General features: G+C 30.4%; 2 protein-coding genes across 2 annotated transcripts; one reads left to right on the forward strand and one right to left on the reverse strand.

Annotated features, from left to right (window-relative positions):
• Positions 1-3,474: 3,474 nt before the first annotated feature.
• LOC114177206 (short-chain dehydrogenase TIC 32, chloroplastic-like) lies at positions 3,475-6,157 on the forward strand. The gene is made up of 8 exons (XM_028062470.1): positions 3,475-3,752; positions 4,230-4,461; positions 4,545-4,624; positions 4,873-5,026; positions 5,138-5,216; positions 5,372-5,459; positions 5,545-5,591; positions 5,672-6,157. The coding sequence occupies exons 1-8, from the start codon at positions 3,623-3,625 to the stop codon at positions 5,852-5,854; spliced, it is 993 nt and encodes a 330-aa protein (XP_027918271.1). The 5' UTR covers positions 3,475-3,622; the 3' UTR covers positions 5,855-6,157.
• A 1,486-nt stretch (positions 6,158-7,643) lies between these two features.
• LOC114176569 (kinetochore protein SPC25 homolog) lies at positions 7,644-11,807 on the reverse strand. Its single transcript, XM_028061649.1, has 8 exons — positions 11,523-11,807; positions 11,337-11,402; positions 11,088-11,234; positions 10,249-10,362; positions 10,076-10,165; positions 9,867-9,989; positions 8,840-9,072; positions 7,644-8,005 (listed from the first exon to the last, which is right to left on the reverse strand). The coding sequence occupies exons 1-8, from the start codon at positions 11,653-11,655 to the stop codon at positions 7,988-7,990; spliced, it is 924 nt and encodes a 307-aa protein (XP_027917450.1). The 5' UTR covers positions 11,656-11,807; the 3' UTR covers positions 7,644-7,987.
• Between the last annotated feature and the right edge of the window lie 8,257 nt (positions 11,808-20,064).

Here is a 20,064-nt window from a genome sequence, read left to right on the forward strand (position 1 = left end):
ATACATATGGATACTACACTAGGCCCGTCTTTCATTCATTTGAAATCAAATTAACTTTAATATCATATGTTAATACACTTTTAATTATAGATTATCAGGATTTTCATATTAAAATTAAACTTACACGATGTGGATTAAACTTTATTCAGTAACGTGTTTTTGAACTAAGCGTACGGTCTCCGTTTTTTGGTTATGCTACTTTGCGTATTTACAATAAGTTTAGCAAAATAAATTTTTGTGGTATGTAGTGGATAAGACGAACTAATTTATCACAAAAGTGTTGTACTATGGAATGATTAACAATATTGGCATGTGTAATTATTTGATGAATGATGAAAGTAATTAGACTGCTCATTACATTTAATTAAAAGAGTGGAGAAGAAAGAGGCGAAACCTAGTTTAATAGAAACATTAGAAAGTGACAAATTTGAATTGCGAATTTATGATACGTCATTATATTTTAATAGAAAAAAAGCACCTTTTGATCTAGCGAGTTAGAGTATTGTGTTAATGAGGTGCCTGAGATAAATTTTCAAACTAATTGCGTTGCGAAGCTAGTCATAATTTTGTAGGTGACATGTCTTTAAGGTTAATTAATTAGCTTGAAGGTTAAGTCATTCAATAAAGAAGTGTATATAAGCATTGCACATGATTTATTATTATTATTTAGTTTTTATCTCGAAAAATGTGTTGAGTCTTTTGAGAGGAGATTACCGAAGAGATATAATACCAATGAGCATGAGTCCAACCCATATATAAGGTATTAACACAACTCTTAACCCAAAACTTTAACGCGATGAGTTTATGGGTCTTCATCTTTATCTTTATATGGTGTTCAACTTTCTCATTTTTATTCAATGTAGGACTTAAACTCATAATTGAATTTCCAACACATTATTTGAATGGTTAGGTGAAGCTAAAGGGAAAAAGAAGTTGTGGAGGTATTTTGTTAGGAAAAGAAGGCATAATAATGAGGGAGTCTAGGTTTTGAATGATGGAAGGATGTATGTGAGGTATGCATAATGCATGTGGTATATATGTGTGGATTTGTGATGATTGATATTAGGAAGATGTGTTGGGTGGCATGGCATGAAAGAATGAAGAGGAATGAAGATGATGACGTGTGAAAGTAAGTGGTGGTTGAAAGAGGTGATAAGATGGTGTTGGGAAATAGGGAAACAAAATGGGACCCTTATGCACTTCAAGGGTCGCTCTCAATGCCTTCCTTTTAGCCCGTCAAACCTCCAACACCACCCATCATTCTCTCACACCCTTCCATACATAAAGAGAAAACGTCACTGCCACGCTCTTCTTTCTTTCAGACTAACTCTACCATCGCTTTAATCTCTTCCCAAAATCTAACTATGAATTCAAAATCTCATCTTGTTTTACCAATTATCAAAATTAATAATAATATTTGAACTAGGGGTCAATTTTTATGGAAGAAAATATGTGTAGGGGTCGTTCTAAAAAAAACGTTAAACAAAGCAAATTGACGTGCATGAATTTTGCAACTTTATTTCTATGGTTTATTCATTATCAATTCAGGTATTAAAAAAAAAAGACAAATTCATTCGCTTTTCCTGAAAAGTTGCACCATTTTTTCTACGAATCATTCATAGTGTTGGCGAACGATTAGATACCTTGGCGGATCCAAAACATTTCGGTCACTGTGACGATTAACTTTTTCTATATTATATTCAGGGCCTTAGTAAAAAAAAATTGTTTGGTGGAAGATACATAAAGAAAGTTTTAACCACTGGGTGCATTAAGTGAAATTTGCAACTAATGTAATATGTAGAAACCATTTTAGTATATCTATAATCAGTGATGGTTTTTTTCTTTATATTATAGAATACCTTTATTTAGCTGGTTGTGCACTCGAGTTAGAGAGCAAGAAAAGGAAAAGTACTTTTAAATAAAGACTTAATTAATGTGATTACTTAATATTTTCTAACCATCATTAATGCAAAGTCAAAAAGATATTTAAGAAAAAACATAATAGATTATAAATTATATAAGTTTTTTCTTTATATTTTTATTTCTTTCAAATATAATCATTTCAAATGCAAAACTAATAACACAGGAACTGTGTACGATTTGGGATGAGTTGATGATTAGAGCAATAAGCTTGTTTCTTTATTGCTTTAGCCATGATAAATCAGATTTTTAATATTATAAAAATATTTATATTATATTACTTAAATATATTCGGATGCTAAGTTTGGTAAAGATAAAAAAAAAAAATATAAATTGATTTTTATTACATTGAAAAAGAAAAAGTAAGAAACAGATAATCTAATGTACATATTTGAAGGTAAAGATTAGAGTGTATGAAAACACATTTTTGTACCTTTTGTTTTGTCTGTGTATTTCTTGACGTTAACGTATCGTAAGAAGTAGAATATATAATTAGGTCGTGCAGAGGGACGTGACTTTTGGTGCAACAAGCTATGTTTATGTCGCACCGCACACTGGATATATACCAACAGTATCTTTTTGTTGAAACTTGGAAATAATAGTTGTAACCCAAAACAAGGAAAAGAGTGAGAAAAAGGAAGTTTAGTGGAATATGTGAATGTGACAGTAAAATTTTTGATTTTGTTGAACTAAATAAAACCTATTTCCTTAAGGGACTTTCAAAAAAAGTTAGGCAAAGAAGATCACGTATCTTGCTGAGCAATTGAGACTGGATCTTGTTGTCTAGTACTTCTCTTTGTCCTTTCAATTGCATACAGCATCGCATGATATGGTTCTGTCACCATATGTTAGAAGAAACAAAATAAACTTAGTCATATAATATTTTTGATGAAAGAAAAGTGAGCGGAGGAATACTTGTGCAGAACAAAAGAAAATAGAAAGAGGAGGCACAGGTACCAAACATCATTGATTTGCACGTAAGAATTGGGTTTTACTTGAGAAATAATCTTGACATAATTAATGATTCATTGTTACTCTTAATTATTCATTATTACCTAGTCGAAAGTTTTAGCAAAAAAACACCAAAGTCCAGAAGGCAGTGGAAAATGCAAGCCACTTAATAAGGACAGCAGTAATTATGAGAAATGAAAACCGGAAAAGTAAAGGGGAAATGTCCGAAGGAATTGCAAATACCTGGTGATATAATTAATTAATATCTACCGTTTTGGTAGGTTCAAATCACATAGTTTGTGGACCATCCGACATGGGTGGTCTCAACTCACAATCAATTATGTTACTTCAAAATTAGTGGGTACTCTAATAGGAAAAAAAACTATGTGCCATTCAATTCAATGCACTAACTCAACTACGTTTCACTAACCATTGTACAAAACTCTCTCTGACCTCAGCTGCTGCTATAAAAAACTTCATTAATATATTAATAATTGCTTATCATTTTGGCTTGGTCCAAGTCCACGTTCTAAATGAGTACTTCAAAATTAAATAAAAAACGAGGTTAAAAAAAATTACATACTTTACAACTCTTCTTACTATGTTTACGATCCTGATCCATATTTACATGTTTAAGAAATTATGAGCAAACACAACCTAGGTATGAGTTACCATATATATAAGGTATGTGTGGGTTTTAGTTGCAGACACGAATGCTTTGTCCTTGAGAGATTCCAAAGTAGGGCAATCCATGAAGGCAACACTACGATACTTAGCAGGCATTGCTGGCCCAAGTGGTTTCGGCTCAAATTCAACAGCTGAACAAGTCACTCAAGATTTCTCTTCCTTGCTCCCTTCAAATCTAACCGCTCTCATCACTGGTAAGTCACCATACAACAACATCACATGTATCATGAAAAATGGTTACATATCACGGTTCCAGTTGCACTTGTGACCGTTTGTTTGTGGTCTATAATTAAGAATGAAAAACGGTTAAGGTTTTCCTTTCTGTTTTTCAAGAATCTGATCAGAGCGATGGTGTTGTCCATCACTTAATTGAGAATATTCGTGAAAACTTTCTACTCGCCACTTTCTTTATGATATTATATATATGTGTAGCCATAAGCTGTTACAGTGTCACCAGCATTTTCATTTGTACTTGCTGAATCTACATTTGTTTTGTCAGTGTCAGACATCTCTATCCATCTTTTTTGTTTTTTTTTTTACCTAGGATTATGTTAAATATGTAGCAATCTACCACACACGCTTTACCTAAACAAATGTCTTGTTGTTTTCAAAGTATGTGGGATTAACTTAATTAATGAAGCTGTAATGTGTGGTTGAATTTTGAATTGAAGGTGCGACTTCTGGAATTGGAGCCGAAACAGCAAGAGTGCTAGCAAAAAGAGGAGTGAGAGTTGTGATCGGTGCGAGGGACTTGAAAAAGGCGAGGGAAGTGAGAGAGAAAATCCAAAAGGAGAGTCCTCATGCTCAGGTTATTCTGCTGGAGATCGATCTCAGCTCTTTTGCCTCTGTACAGAGATTTTGCTCAGAGTTTTTAGCTTTAGAATTGCCCCTTAATATTCTCATGTAAGTTTTACTTTTATCATGTTTTTTCCTTCATTTCACCACATAAGAACTAAAAGTTGGAATGGAATATATTTATTGCACAGAAACAATGCAGGAATGTACTCTCAGAACTTGGAGTTCTCCGAAGAGAAAATCGAAATGACGTTTGCTACAAATTACTTAGGTACTTCTCCATTCTCACCTATTTCTTGCAGTTCTTAACCACGACACAAACGCGTGCACACAAGTTAAAGAAGCAAAGTCAACTCTCAAACAGAGTGTCCTCATTTTTATTAGAAATGTTTTGAAACGCATAATTCTAATGTTTTTTATTGTAAAGCAAGCTGGCTCTTTCTAATAGTCAACGCTTCTCTTGATGATGTTTTGTAGTCAATTGCAGAAAATAATTCCATATTATTTGCTAAATTGCAGGACATTTTTTGTTAACGAAAATGCTGCTAGAGAAAATGATAGATACTGCAAAGAAATCGGGTATTGAAGGAAGAATAATAAACGTTTCCTCTGTGATTCATAGCTGGGTGAAAAGATCCACGTTTTGTTTCAACGACATGCTCTGCGGAAAAAAGTACAATCACCATACCACTCCTCCCTTTCTCTGCAAAATTTTGATCAAATTTTATTTCCTTAATAAATTTAGATACCAATCATCTTAATTATTTTTAAATAACAAACGCAGTTATAATGGCACACGCGCATATGCTCAGTCAAAATTGGCAACAATTCTGCATGTGAAGGCAGTGGCAAGACAACTGAAGGTTAGAAAATGACACATAACTTAACTCAGCAAACTTTCTATTTCTTTATATATTTTATTATTTGTGTGGAATCGTGAACACCACGCCTATTAAATTAAGACAAATTCTAAAAACTGTGTTATTGATTTCTAATTAATTTTTGGGTGTGATCACAGGAAAGGAATGCAAATGTAACAATTAACGCAGTGCATCCAGGGATTGTAAAGACGGGGATTATCAGGGCGCATAAGGGCTTAATAACGGGTAATTAATTAAATAAGTTGCATACTTAAAGTAATTTTCACAGTCTTAAAGCAACTAAATGCCAACAAAATTTATTTCCATGCAGATTCCCTGTTTTTCATTGCATCCAAGTTACTGAAATCGATATCACAGGTTTGTAAATGTTTTAGTGCTTGATCAATGATTGATTGATTAATTAATTAATTAATTAGTACATGAATGCACGTTGGTAGGGAGCATCAACGACGTGTTATGTTGCGCTAAGTGGAAAAACAGAAGGAGTGAGTGGAAAATATTTTACAGATTGTAACGAGAGTAACTCTTCAAGTCTTGCAAACGAGGAATCAGAAGCAAAAAAGCTATGGAATGAAACCTATGCATTGCTTCACAAACGGTTACGTCAAGCCCCAAATTGATGCTGTTTCTTACCCTTTTTCTATACCTCATACTCTTCCACACCGTGTGAATATTTGTAATTAACTATCTTTTCACGTTAAGTAGCACCCATTACGATCACATGTTGTACAAAATTAGTTACCAAATAAATTGCCCCAATTTTTAGTAAAACTACGAAAAAGAAATTTGAGGAATATCTGAAGAATTCCTAAAGGTGCTACTGTTTAGGAGAGAGCAAATAGTAGAACTTCAGAGATTAAGTTATTTGTAAATTATTCAACCTACCTCGTTAAATGCTTTATCATACATACTCGTTTATCTAACATAGCATACATATGTTTGCGCAAATTTAAGTTCAATTATTTAAATGTATTCAAGTAGGTTTTAGTTTAATATTAATAGCTTTTGTATCCGTATTTACTATATCCTTTATTTAATTTAAAATTTCAAAATACCACTTTTGATCTGGCACTCAAACTTTTTTGTGAAAAAAGCTACATTTTTTCTCATTGTTGAAGACTTCATTTTCAAATCTTAAATCATGGTCACAAATAGGAAAGTATATTTTAATCTAATTTTTCTTTAGTTTCTAGAAATTAGAATGGATATGTGCGCTAATAAAATATTAATAAACAAAATGTACCAATGAAAATTGAAAAGAATAATAATTAAATCATAAATTAATTACAGGACTCAAATTCAAACTTCATTTTTTTGTTAAAATAAGCTCAGGATTTAAATTTTATTTACTTAAATAAATGAGTTAATAAGATACTTAAAAAATTTACATGAAGTTGGTGTAATCAATAAAAATAAAAATAAAAATAAAAATAAAAACAAATCTATATTTTGAAAACATGAGTCACATTATTGAATTTAAATTTTAGATTAATTATTTAAAATAGAAATTATATTAGGTGTTTTAAAACAATACTAGTTTTATTTTATTGAATATAATTATTATTTTATAAAAGGACTTCGTATAATTAATCAAGAAAACTATTTTATAAGATTAAATATTGAGTAGTGTTTGATTAAATTTTCCGCACCTTATAACACAAATTTTGATATATTTTTTTCAATAATTTCACTTGACTTTTTGGTAAGACATATAAATATCACACTCATTAAACAATTACATTTCAAAACTCTGAAATTTTAAGATTCTCTTTTGCATTTGTTGTCAAACTTCTTTTTTTCTTTCACCATATATTATCCTTTTTTTTATTCATTAAAAGTGGTTTAGATATTATTGTGCAATGCCTTCTAATCTTTTGCGTGAATAATGTTCTTTAATTTCAATTAAATCAGTTTCCAATCTTGTGCAATACCTTCTAATCTTTTTTCGTGAATAATGTTCTTTAATTTCAATTAAATCTTTGTTTGATTTATTTATATCTACTTAGCCATAAATATAAAAACACGGACAAATGAATCAAACACCACGGTTCACCAAAATTCTTTCCTTTAAAAGCATATTTACGTTGCAAAGAAATACTCTACAATCCACCCGCAACACTCTTTGAATTCCAATCCAACAATAACACTTTCTCGACATCAAAACTAAGAATCTGAAAGATAACAAAAGGTGTGTTGTTGTCTGTCTCTTCTTCCTCCAGGCAAAAAGTGCAAGAAAAGTTCTGATCTTGTAATTCAATGTTACGTTTCCTCAAGTTGTGCCCAACACCTATGGTTATTTCGTTCAATAATTCATAATTATTTCTACTTAACTTTAATATTAACGAATCCTGGGTCTTGTGGTGTGAGTCTATTTCATATAGAATCTGGAATATCCGGGTAAAGAAATTCTTGAACACTAGGGGCAAACGATCATGAAGACCCATTCGAATACATTGCTTCACTTAACTAGTTTAGCAACAAGCTAAACAATGTAAAGAAAAATGGATATTACAAGATGTCTACAACTTTTAAACTACAACAAATCTCCTGTCTCCCAATACAGTTTAGCGTTTGACCCGTTTTGCGAAGATCAACTGATTAATATGTACAAAATGAGACATCTAGAATGCAGAAATGCCTAGAATTGTGTCAATTTGTTAGCACTTGGCAACCCTGAGTCAAGAGTTATGCATACAAGAGAATTTCAGAGATCTCGGTCTGTATCAAGAAATGACGTAGTCAGCACCCTCCCCTCAACTTTCTTTATTAGCCTGTCATGTATAATCGAAACAGGTATTGGCTGCTGTTGTATGCATACATAGATATATACAAGAATTATATCAATTTATTCTCAATTAAATGATGTCAAAATAGAGATTACAGCAACCCCCTATATCCAATCTATGCACCACAGGACCCAAAAATGAATTGAAGATAAAACCCTCCATCGTTCTAAACCATCATCCATAAAAATAAATCCAAAAGGAACCTGAAGGGCCAATGCACATAAAACAGTAGACCGCAGCAATTATTCCAAGAATGGTAATTATATTTCAGATCCAGAAAAAGACCTATAAAAGAGAAAGAAACTAATGGGGCCAAAGTCAATTGTTATAAGACCTATATTTCACCCTTCCTCATACACTTTTCCGTCTGACCAGAAATATAAGAGAGAAAGAAAGAGAATCAAGTCCATAAGAATTTCCTCTTTTCAGTCCTTGTTATAACTTACAACTTATAGGCAAAACCCAATTCAGTTCCAATCTAAAAAACTAATGGGGCCAAAGTCAACTCCAGTCACTTAAGCCAATTCAAAACATAACATTTCAATTACTAATATAAAACTCTCAGCATCTACAGCACACATATATCAAGGATAAAATTGGATATTCTGAGTCAGGTAAGCATTATCATCTTTCTCTAAGCTAAGATTGATTGATGACACCAAGAATAGATAAGAAAAGATTCATTTTGATGGTCAATAGTGAATAGTCAACTACAACAGGAGAGAATCTTCTGTGAAGAGAATGATCTTGAATGGGGATAATGCTGTATGATGAGACAAGAATTTTAAGTCAACAAATAAAGAATTTGAGAACTCATACCATCAAACGAGGAGACTGGCGAACAGATGATGCAGATCCAGGAGATAAGACTGCTTTTAGCCTTCTATGAACATATTTTCTTCCAACTTTTGTATTACCTTCTGTAGGCTCAACTTGATGTTCATTTTCCTTGCCCAGAAAATCACTTCTAACAGATGACATTGACAAAACTGGAGCAGATGCAGAGTTAAAAGCAGACTCTTCATGTTCACCAGCTGTCTCGACTAAACTCCCTGTTTTATGTAATTTTAAAAAATAACATTCATAATAAGCAGCATTCAAATGGTTGTGTCTTACTATAACAGAATATAAGCTCATTCCTTTGAGTGTAAACATAGGCACATAATATTCTCATGTTTGCCATGGGTTTTGCAAAATTATCCTTCAGTATTGTTGATTCCTAAGAAAGTTGCACGTTTTTTTCTTGCACCTTTTTTATTCCCAGTGAGAGGTGTGAAACTTCCCCTGAGAGTATGGGAAGTTATATTCTAGAATTCTTTTAACTTCAAATTTTACTTTTATTTTTATTTAAATCATTTGAACCTCTAGTTAATATTCCTCGGAATATTAAGATTGTAAACAAACATGTTTTGAAAAAATCCAAGAAAACATTCATAGCTACAATATTCTTAGGAATGTGATTACTGGAAGTGTAATAAGATACCTTAAAACAAATGCCAACTAAGGAGATGATCGCAAATATAGATAGATCAATCCTTCCTAATAACTATGCACGAGATCCAAGTAAAATCCTTTCTCCAAACATTGGTTGCCATGTCTACAACAATGGCTAGGGATAAACTTTCAGAATTGGCCAAGGCTTATTGGTTTGGCAGATAAGTAGCAAGCTGGTTCACCTGGTTTTCAGTAATCATGGTTTCAATTTTAAAAAAAATAATAATAAGACTGGACAAAGGCCCAATAAACTTAATTTGCAATTTAAGTGCTAAATTCCTCTGGCAACATACAGAACTCTCCAATCTCATCACTGCACTCGTGTAAAAGAAGGAAAGGATCATTGTTGTACCTTGTGCCACTGCTTCTTGGAACTTTGTCCTCATTACTCTGACAAATTTAAATAAATCATTTGTGTTGTTTAATTCATGGATCAACTCTTTGGTTTCGCTGAGGGAAGGTTCACAACTTAATACTGAAAGATGAAGGACAAAATTCAGACTTCCAGAAGTATATCTATATACTTTTAAGATCATAAACAAAATCAGATACTATACTTACATGAGTATGTATCCTTTTCATGGAGGATAGTAAAGAAGTACTCCTCATTTGGATTGTTCATATTTATATTCTTGAATGTGAATTTTACTCCTGAAGAGCAGACGAACTAGTTAGGGGATCAATTTTCAGAAGAAAAAACAATCCTTATACAAAAGATTAATGCAACCAATTACCACGTCCGCCTTTTACATGAAATCCAAGGACCCTATTGTACCAGGAAATGACCTCTTGTGTTTCATCTTCCTGTTCAACGCTTTCATTTAATTTCCCTTCAGATGCAGCCAGAGCTTTTTATAGTCGAAAAGAGAAGAGAGGTGAGGAAAAATTAGCTTAGAATTGTTTATAATATATCTCCTGATGCAGATATCCAATAGTAAGTGGAACAATGCAGATATATACAAGGTCAAAGGTACAAACACAATTCCAAAAGGAAAGAGGGCACAAATGAGAAAACCATCATATAACTTCTTTTACAACAGTTGAAACTTAATACATTAAAAATTATATTAAAGACTGCTTGATAATTCCAGTCCTAAAAAGTTCTATGCTTCCAGAAAAGGAAACAGAAGATAGATTGCATGTTGAAGTAGCTATTAGAAAAAAATGTCAGTAATAGGGTGTGACAACCTCAATAAACGTAATTTGAATGCCATTGCAAGTTGGCACTTGGCTACGTTAATGCCACAATGATTCTAAGCAATCACAGAGACATATCGTGTTCATATTTACATATAATTTCGTCATCACAAAAAGACGAGCCCTACAAACAAAATAAACATGTAGACTTGAAAAGATCTCAAACTACAAACACGTCTGACCGTGATGACTATAGTAGAAAACCAACAAAGTTAACTGCTGAGTTCTTGCACAACATAATATAATAAGGGAATGTTAAGTACCTTCACTTTACCGCACTGATTAGATTAAATAACTATAAGTATAAATAAGCATCCAGAAAGAAAGATAATACATATAAAGTAGAAGCATCCCAGCAAGAAAGTTGCAGCATTACCAAGAGATTGTTGAGATATAATTGCAGCATATTCTTGTTTTTTGGCACGCTGCTCCTGAATACTTGCATTGAGTTCTTCAACGCTGGCCTTTGTAGAAGCAATAGCATCCACCAAAGCCATTCGCTTGGCCTCTTTGCGAGTCTTGACTGCACGTAAAGATAGAGGCAGTTATTTGATGGTCGAAAGAATCAACTGTAAATTAAAAAGGAAATGCGAAATTAAAATTGAATAGAAAAAGTTGGAGTCACCAGCAAGTGCTTTGACCAAATCATCCTCAGTGTCTCTCAGTTTAGCTTTTGCCTCGTCTAGTTGAACTGAGGAGAAAGGAGAAAGAGTGAGAACGGAAACCCTAAGACAAAGGTAGTGAAGTTTCGAGTGAAAACCCTAATAAGTGAGAAGAAAGCGTATGAGAGAACTGAATGGAAGTGAAGGACCTTGGCAGCGAGCGGTTTCTTGCGCTATGGCTACGAGAGAATGAAGAGATTCGGAAAAAGAAGCGGTGAAAGCGTCGACTTTTTTCGTTTGAAGAGAGATCTCTGCGTCGCAAATTGAGATTGGGGACTCCATTTTTACTCCCAGTCCGAATCTTGAGCTCGATTCCAGACTTTTGAATCCCTCAATTTCTTTGCTTTTTCTCCAGAGACTTTTTTTTATCTTCTCCCAACCAAAAACAAGGGTCTGTTTTTAAATTGGCCAAGATTCATTTAGTCGTTAGGTTATGTAAGTGCGGGAATATGATTTTTTTTTTTTAAACATACTTGAATAGGATGTAAAGACTGAAACATGAAAGTAGAGTAGAATTTAATTCGCGGAGTTATCGTACATAAATAAATCATGTTTAAATTATAATGTTTTTTTTTTCTGAATTATATATATTTTACTAAAATTAATATAATCTCTCTTTTAATGTAGTAAATCTTAACACAGTATCTTTATGATTTACTTATTTTTTATATGTGGGAAAAATTCTCAATATAATAAACTAATTCAAATGATTGTTGGTTCAAATTAGATACGAGTCAATCGAATGGCAGAAGATCGTTTGGACTACATGCAACAATCAAGTTTTAATAAGAAAAAATTGATAAGTATTAGCCAATAAATTGAAATCCATATATCATGAAAAAAAGAAAAATCTTCCTTTTAAACTAATGAGTGTATTTTTATTATTGTTTTCTATAAAGTACTGGATTTCGAATTCCAGTACAGAAAAAGTGAAATCTGTTTTCCAATTAAAATGTATTAAATTTTGAAATACATGCACAGGTAAAATTTGTTTTTAGAAAGTACTGGATATTTTTATATGCACACCCTCCAAATTAAGAAGTATACCCCCTCCTTTTTGTCTATAATTTTTTTACTAAAATACTCTTCTTCTGTTTTTCCAGTTTTTGCCCCTATCAAAACTGTTTTCTCAACCTCATTTTCATTATTCCTTAAACTAAATCTTGTCATCTCATCTTCGTTATTGTTTAAATCTTATACACATCTTTATTAAAAATATTATAAATTTATCACCTAAATTAAGTACGATGTTTTCCATCAGTGTAGTACATAATACTGTAAATTTTTCTTCAAAACAATAGTGTGCAATCCGCATAAGACCTTATTACATATGATATTGGACTTTAGTATCTTTTTGCCTTTTGTTCTTTTGGGCTTAAGTACAGGGAAATACTTATTAATTAAGGTGGTGTAAATATCAAAACCCCACAACAAACGTATGGGTTCTCAGGTATTGTGGCATTAAACATGTGGGGTTTCTTCATGCACCTCTAAGTTTTCTTCTTACACTCCTAAACTTTTTTAAATTTCAAAATGGTCTAACCTTTAATTTTGACTAAGCAGGTAAAAATATATTATTCTAGGGATGTCAAAAAATTCGTACTTGTGGGGGTATTCACTGATAAAATCTATAATAGGTATAAAATGGATATTAAAAATGGATATCCGCATATAATAGGTACGAGTATTTTTTATACCCGCATGTTAATATGACAGGTACAAATATCATAGTATTCCTACCCGTGGATACCGGTACTCGCTATAATTTAATTTAAATTAAAAAAATTAAAATATCAACACATCGATTTTGAATGGGTTACTTTTTATCAATTGATTTTTAAAAATATCTATTTATTTGTAAACTTTTACTCAACACTAATTAGATAACTTATTTTCACTTTGTTTGAAATTTATAAATGTTATGCATTGTATTTTTATTTGAATTTACAATTAAAATTTGTTATTAAATATTAAATATTTCTCTTGTAAATACCCGCGTACTTGTACATATTCGTGGATATTAATAAAAAATAGACAGGTATCCTCGTAATGAAATACTCGAACATATATAGATATGGATACAAGACGTAAAAATCGTAATGATATTTATCCAACGAACATGGTACGGGAACCTACTACCCATATGTTATTCGTTCTGGTAACATCCCTGAGCCTCTCTTCATTTAATCCCGAAGAAAAAAATGTACGGATTTAAAAATCCAAAAAGTATTTATTATGATTTTAAAATTAAAAAGATTATTTAACCAAATTTTGAAATAAGAAAAAATACTTAATCGGATTTTGAAATTTTATGGTATCTTTAAATGAATTTTGAAATCCAGTATTATTTTAAAATATTAATGTTATTTTATTATCATTATTTTAATTTAAAAAAATCAAAACTACACAAAAAAAATTAAATTTTGTTTTTTATTAATTTTAATTAATATTTAAGATAGAATTGTCAAAATGGATTGGAATCTACGAGTCAACCCAACTCACCACGGGTCGGGTTGGGGTGAAATTTTTTTAATACGGATTGATTTTTGACTCATCTCACCTAGAACCCAGCTCAACCGGGTTGAACTCATGGTGAGCCAGGTTGGTGGCTTACCAACCCGCAAATAAAGAGTCACACAAGTGTTTTCTGTTAAGTTGGGTTTTGCATTTCGGTCATGCTAAGTTATTTTTTTTAGCCAACACATAGATAATTTATATTTTTGTGATTTTGGTTTCTATTTGGATTGTATTAAAGTTTTTTTAAATTCTAATTAGAATTATAATTTAGTCTTGACTGAAAAAAGATAAAAAAATTATATTTTTTTAATTAAGTGAGTCTGTTAGCCAATTCTTTTAATCCGCCAACACGTGGTGTGCCGGGCCGGGTTCAAATTTTTTTGACTCGCTGATAAGTGAGTCGGATTTGGTTGGCTCACTAAGTGATCAACCCACGGTAGATTGAGTCTGGTTACCCATTTTGACAATTCTAATTTAAGAAAATATAGTAATTAAAATATTAATTAAATTTTAATTTAAAACAAAATTTTAATTAAAAATGTTAACGTGTTGAAATTTGGTTAATATATATTAAATTATATTAAAATTTTAAATTTAACTAACTAAAATATTTAATAAAGTAATTTTTTATTATATTAAAATTCAAGTAAATCGATAAATTTTTATGTTCGTTTAAATTAAAATTTAAGAAAATACTAACTAAAATATTTATTAAATTTGAATTTAGAACATAATTTCACTAAAAATGTTAAACAAGAATTTAAAATACACTAAATTATATTAAAATTTTCAATTTAATTAATTAAAATATTTAATATATTTCTTTAATATTTTATTAAATTAAAATTGAACCAAATGAAATAAATTTCATTTTTATTAATTCAACTTAATACTTTTTAAAAAACATATTGATTAGAATATTTATTAAAATTTAAATTAAAACAAAATTTTAGCTAAAATGTTAACCTATTTTTGAAATCCGATTAACATATATTAAATTTTATTAAATTTTATATTATATTACTTAAAATATTTAATAAATTTCAATTAAATTTCTATTAATTGAAAACTAAATTAAATCAAATAAATTTTATTTTTTTGTTTATTCAAAATGTTAATTAAAAAACATAACTATTTTTTTATGTATACATTATTCTTTAAGTAAATGTTTTTTTACTATCTTTTCTAAAAAATATTTTTTTACTTTTAAAAGAAGTGGCACATGAATTAATTATGATAATATTTAAATGTTTATCAATTTCGTGTTGGATGGATGAGATCTAAAAATTAGATAAGAAAATTATATTATTATTAAAAATATTAAATAATAAATGGATTTTTTAATAGTCGAGTTCATTTTATAAAAATTCACTATATTTCTAAATATTGTTTCTTTAAGTGTTCTCTCTTTTGTCTCTACAATTTTGATACCGTCTTAGTTCTTTTAAAAATCTAAAATTGTAGTATTGGTCATTGCGAATAGTACACAACCTACCGATCAATGTTCTCTTTTATGTATGTTCGATTTCTACCCATTTTTCTTTGAAGTAATATATATATATATATATATATATATATATATATATATATATATATATATATATATATATATATATATATATATATATATATATATATATATTTTGCATTAGGCCTTATTTCAATTACATGTAGCCTCTATATGCTCAAGACAGGTCTCTACCTGACCTGTTTGTGATTATAGTGTTATGCTTTAATTATTTTTTGAAATTTTCTTTGTGTAGATAAAATAACTAAATTGTGACGTTGTGTAAAGAATAATATGTAATAGGAATGTACAACCATTTAGTTATATTTTTGATTGTATGTATAATCGTATGAATTGAAATCTACGATGAATGTAAGTTAAAATGCAATTTGGATTAAATTGTTCGTGTGATAAATGTAGTGGAGGTATGCAAAATTGTTTCGGTAGATGATTGATAAATAAAATCTTAAAGTTGAATTGTGAAGCACTTAATGAAGCATTAGTCCGAAATTCTTTTTGATACATAAAAAAATTAAAACAACTAGATTATAATGATTATATTATATTTTAAAAGTTTAAAAACTAAATTATAACCAACTTTAAAATAAAGATGAAATTCAAATTCGTAAAAAATGTTAAAAACTAAAAATCTATTTAACCGAATACATGCATATCGAGAAGAATGAAACATTGAATTAAATTGGAACACAAATTCTAGCATTGGCGTGGTGTTAAAACCTATGATGCGGCAGAATGTGGTGGACTCTACTCTGGAACTATTGACCAATTCGGTTAATAATACATTGAATAATTGAAATTTCCCAGTGCGTCAGAAACTGCAGCGTATTGAACTAACATTTGAAAGGAACACAATGCATTAAAATAATTAAGAAACCAAAGGTTGTTCTTGAAACAAAAAACCACACTCTTCCTGCAGACACAAGTATGTGATTCACATATTTTTATGAGACAAAGAGGCTTTGGAAAATACTAGACATTGAATTTCACTCAGCAATCACCATCTACCTTCTGCACGTTACTCTTCCCTCTTTTTGTCTCTTGCTTATGTAATACTCTTCTATTTCTAATTTCTTCATTTTTGCCCCACCCCAAATGCCGATAATGATTCACCACCATATAAAAGAAAACTTCTTCAATTTTAAACATTTTTTAATTTTATAATATCAAATTCTGAATGCCATGGAATTTGGACACCTGTGTGGGTGTAATTTCTGCACTTTTTCGAGAACTACGAAAGTATTAGCTAGTAGTAACCTAGTATGACTAATTGGGATAAGTGCTATACTTTATTTCCACTTTAACACTACACCCTTCAACTATTATAATTATTATAATATCGTTCCTCATTTTTAAATAACTATAATTAAAATTAATCTTCCTTAATTCCTTCGGGTTTTATATAAAAGTATCATCTTTAATATTATTAATTAATTTTAATCATTTTAGTGGGACTGGTGAATTATATATTTTTTGCATTAAGGATTGAAAAAAAATAGAATTTGATATTATAATATATTTTTTATTCTTAATCATTTAAAACTAATATTAAAATCTGACGTTAGTTAAATCCTTGAAAGAAAAGACACACGGTTGCATGATTTACTCAACATAGCGTATAATGTAATAGAATAAATATTAATGAAAAATACTTTAGAAGATAACATGTTTCATAGTTATATTAATAAAAAATATTCTTTCATTTAACAAATATAGTATATATATATATATATATATATATATATATATATATATATATACTGTATGGACCATCGACATCGCAAGCCCACTGGTCCATCGAACAAGGTTGGGAGGGCTTGCACACTGAACAGACCATCGGTCGATCGGTCACACAGATGAAACAACCTATCAAGGAGAGCATCGGTCAATCGGTCACACAGATAAAACAACCCTTAGAGGGGAACATCGGTCGATCGGCCACACACATGAAACATTTCACTGGTCAAAGTACAAGTCTGTAAAAAGGACCATCGGTCAATCGATCACACAAATTAAATGCGTCTCATTACTTAAAGCTGTTAAATCACAAAGATAACCCGCCTGGCCAAGCGACCATCGGTCGATCGGCCAAACAGAACCTGGACCCATCAGAGGGATTAATTAAAATTAAACAAGTCAGTAATCATGATTAGGGGATCATTGGGTCGTGCTTAAGGAGCCATAATTACAGGCCCATGTCGGAAACTATAAATAGGGCCCAAAGGTAAGTTGGTGATGATCTTTAATTCGCATTTATTATAGCTGTTACGATTATTGACCGATCGGTCCCCTAACTGACTTAAGCATCGGAGCCTTTTAGACAGGTACACCGATCGTCTGTTCAACCGATCGAGCTAGGCAGAAGATTGCGTGGAGAAGAAGTTTTAGCAGATTACTTGGAGAGGAGGAATTGAGGAGAAAAAAGTAAAATTGGAATGGTATAAGTAGGTGCTTGATCCCTACACCCGAAATAATATATATATATATATATATATATATATATATATATATATATATATATATATATATATATATATATAATATGTTAAAACAAAATCACATTATTCACAATGTTCAACATATATTTGCAATTAAACTTATTAATTAGTCTGTTGTGATGCTTAATAAAGATAACAACTAATATCAATTAATTAATTTACTGTGTGGTTTAACTATACGAGGTAGTCTCGATAACACGCTACTGATTAAAATCCCTTCAACTTTGATTATATAGAGCGTTCGCAAATTTTTTATTGACATTTTCCGTTGTGTAGAGTCTATAAATATACTTATGTTTGATTGCTATAATGTATTCTCTTTACTAAGATGTCTTCTTAGGATGCCTTGTCTCTCTTCATTATATCTTGAATAAGCCATTACTAAATAATGTTCGTAAGGCTGTTTTCATGCTAAATAATTTTGTATTATTTTAATTTAATTTAAAATATCCATTGTAAAATGTATGTATAATTATCCATTTATTCACTTAATGTATGAAAAGATTGGATCAAAATGTGAAGTATGAAAATATTGTATCTCTACACTCTCTGTGCATGCCATGCATACATAATGATAACTTAACGTTGAAAAACATATAACGTTGGGTTTGAAGCCACATACATGTCATGGTGAAGCAAGAATCGACCTTCAAATTCAAATGCATAAAGAATTTGATATGGTCTCGTAATTCCTTTTGTGTCGTCAATTTTTTTAGTTAATCAATGATCCACTTAATACTTTACAGCCGAAAGACGAAAAGGGTGATACATTAAGTCATTGATCTTGAAGCAAGAGAAGAACATCTCCAAAAAATGACCAAGGAATTGAAAGCAAACTGGGACAGACCCAGCCATTTAATAAGCTTAACAAAAGAGAAAATGGGTTTCATAAATAAAGTACTAAGATGTGGGAATAATTTCCTTAAAATATTAGTACTAGTATTCCACTACCTACATAGCTCAGTGGTTTGGGATATACACCATTGATTGGATCTTTTTCCCGTCTGGTTTAAAGTTCGAAGACTCAATTATTGTCCCAAAGTATCTATATTCTACCATCTTCATTTGTCCTTTACATCAACAGTTAACACATTTTATATGCAGAAGTAAAATGGAGTATAGTAGTATCAGTCAATTACAACCCATATGTTTGGAAAAACGTGAAAAATACTATTAATAATTTTATCATTCATACTTTCTCACGTCAGATTCATTTTCTCTGACTCATTTCTCGTGTAATCTTTATCTTCTACCATGTCTCATTCACACCCAAGTTGTTGGAACATACGAATGACTCATAATTCTTACCTTTGATACTCACGTCATATGTTCCTAATGCAAACACTTCTTGTTTTCACAATATTTGTAAGTTTTTATTTTGTAAAATTAGTGTCTATATGTATTTTTTTACTACATTTATTTTGCTTTATGGTTAAATCATTAATCATTTTTGTTTTTAAATTTGATTGATATTTAATGATTTTTTTACTATATTATAGAAATTATCAAATTTATGGTTCATAACAATTCGGAGACAAAAAAACTAATAATAATAATAATAATAATAATAATAATAATTACAATAATAAAATAATTAGAAGAGAAAAGAGGTCTTATAATCAATCAGTAAAAACAAAGACACACATATAAATATAGATCTTCAGCATAATCTTTTTCATTTTTCTCATAAAGTTTTTAATTCCTTAGGATAGTTCTTTGGTAACCAACCCTCTTACATATCTCTAAAATCCTAACTATGTTTCTCATCTTCTTGAAGATTTGAACACGTCTATGTGGTCCTAGAGGTAAGGACAATATTTTCAACCCATCAATTTCTTATAGAGTAAGTTCTAATTTTGCTATATTTCTTAAGATAATATGTGTTTGGATGTTGCATGTGTCTCAAACAAACTGTTTAAAATTATTGATCCTCTATACATACAAAAGTGTGTTCAAATCATTAAATTATAATTTCTTTTTATGTCTTTAGAACGGTTGGAGGAATCTAGGATGTAAGGGTCTAGGATGTAAGGGTCAAGGTTTCGTTGAGAGCTCAAAAGAAGTAAGGAGAGTTAGTTTGATTTGACATTTTATAATTGTTAAGCAAATAGTTTTGGTTAGACATGAGTGTTTTTGAATTTGTAACTACAA

The sequence above is a fragment of the Vigna unguiculata genome, chromosome 3 (assembly GCF_004118075.2).
Source record: "Vigna unguiculata cultivar IT97K-499-35 chromosome 3, ASM411807v1, whole genome shotgun sequence".
Taxonomy (NCBI): domain Eukaryota; kingdom Viridiplantae; phylum Streptophyta; class Magnoliopsida; order Fabales; family Fabaceae; genus Vigna; species Vigna unguiculata.

What these genes read in the sequence shown, in the direction of transcription:
- LOC114177206 (XM_028062470.1), top strand. Translation starts at nt 3,623, where the DNA reads ATGAAGGCAACACTACGATACTTAGCAGGCATTGCTGGCCCAAGTGGT. An exon ending in GCATAAGGGCTTAATAACGG is followed by an intron (nt 5,460 to 5,544) that starts GTAATTAATTAA and finishes ATTTCCATGCAG; the next exon opens with ATTCCCTGTTTTTCATTGCA. An exon ending in TACTGAAATCGATATCACAG is followed by an intron (nt 5,592 to 5,671) that starts GTTTGTAAATGT and finishes GCACGTTGGTAG; the next exon opens with GGAGCATCAACGACGTGTTA.
- LOC114176569 (XM_028061649.1), bottom strand. Translation starts at nt 11,655, where the DNA reads ATGGAGTCCCCAATCTCAATTTGCGACGCAGAGATCTCTCTTCAAACG. An exon ending in TATATCTCAACAATCTCTTG is followed by an intron (nt 10,363 to 11,087) that starts GTAATGCTGCAA and finishes GACTATAAAAAG; the next exon opens with CTCTGGCTGCATCTGAAGGG. An exon ending in TCATGTAAAAGGCGGACGTG is followed by an intron (nt 10,166 to 10,248) that starts GTAATTGGTTGC and finishes TCTGCTCTTCAG; the next exon opens with GAGTAAAATTCACATTCAAG.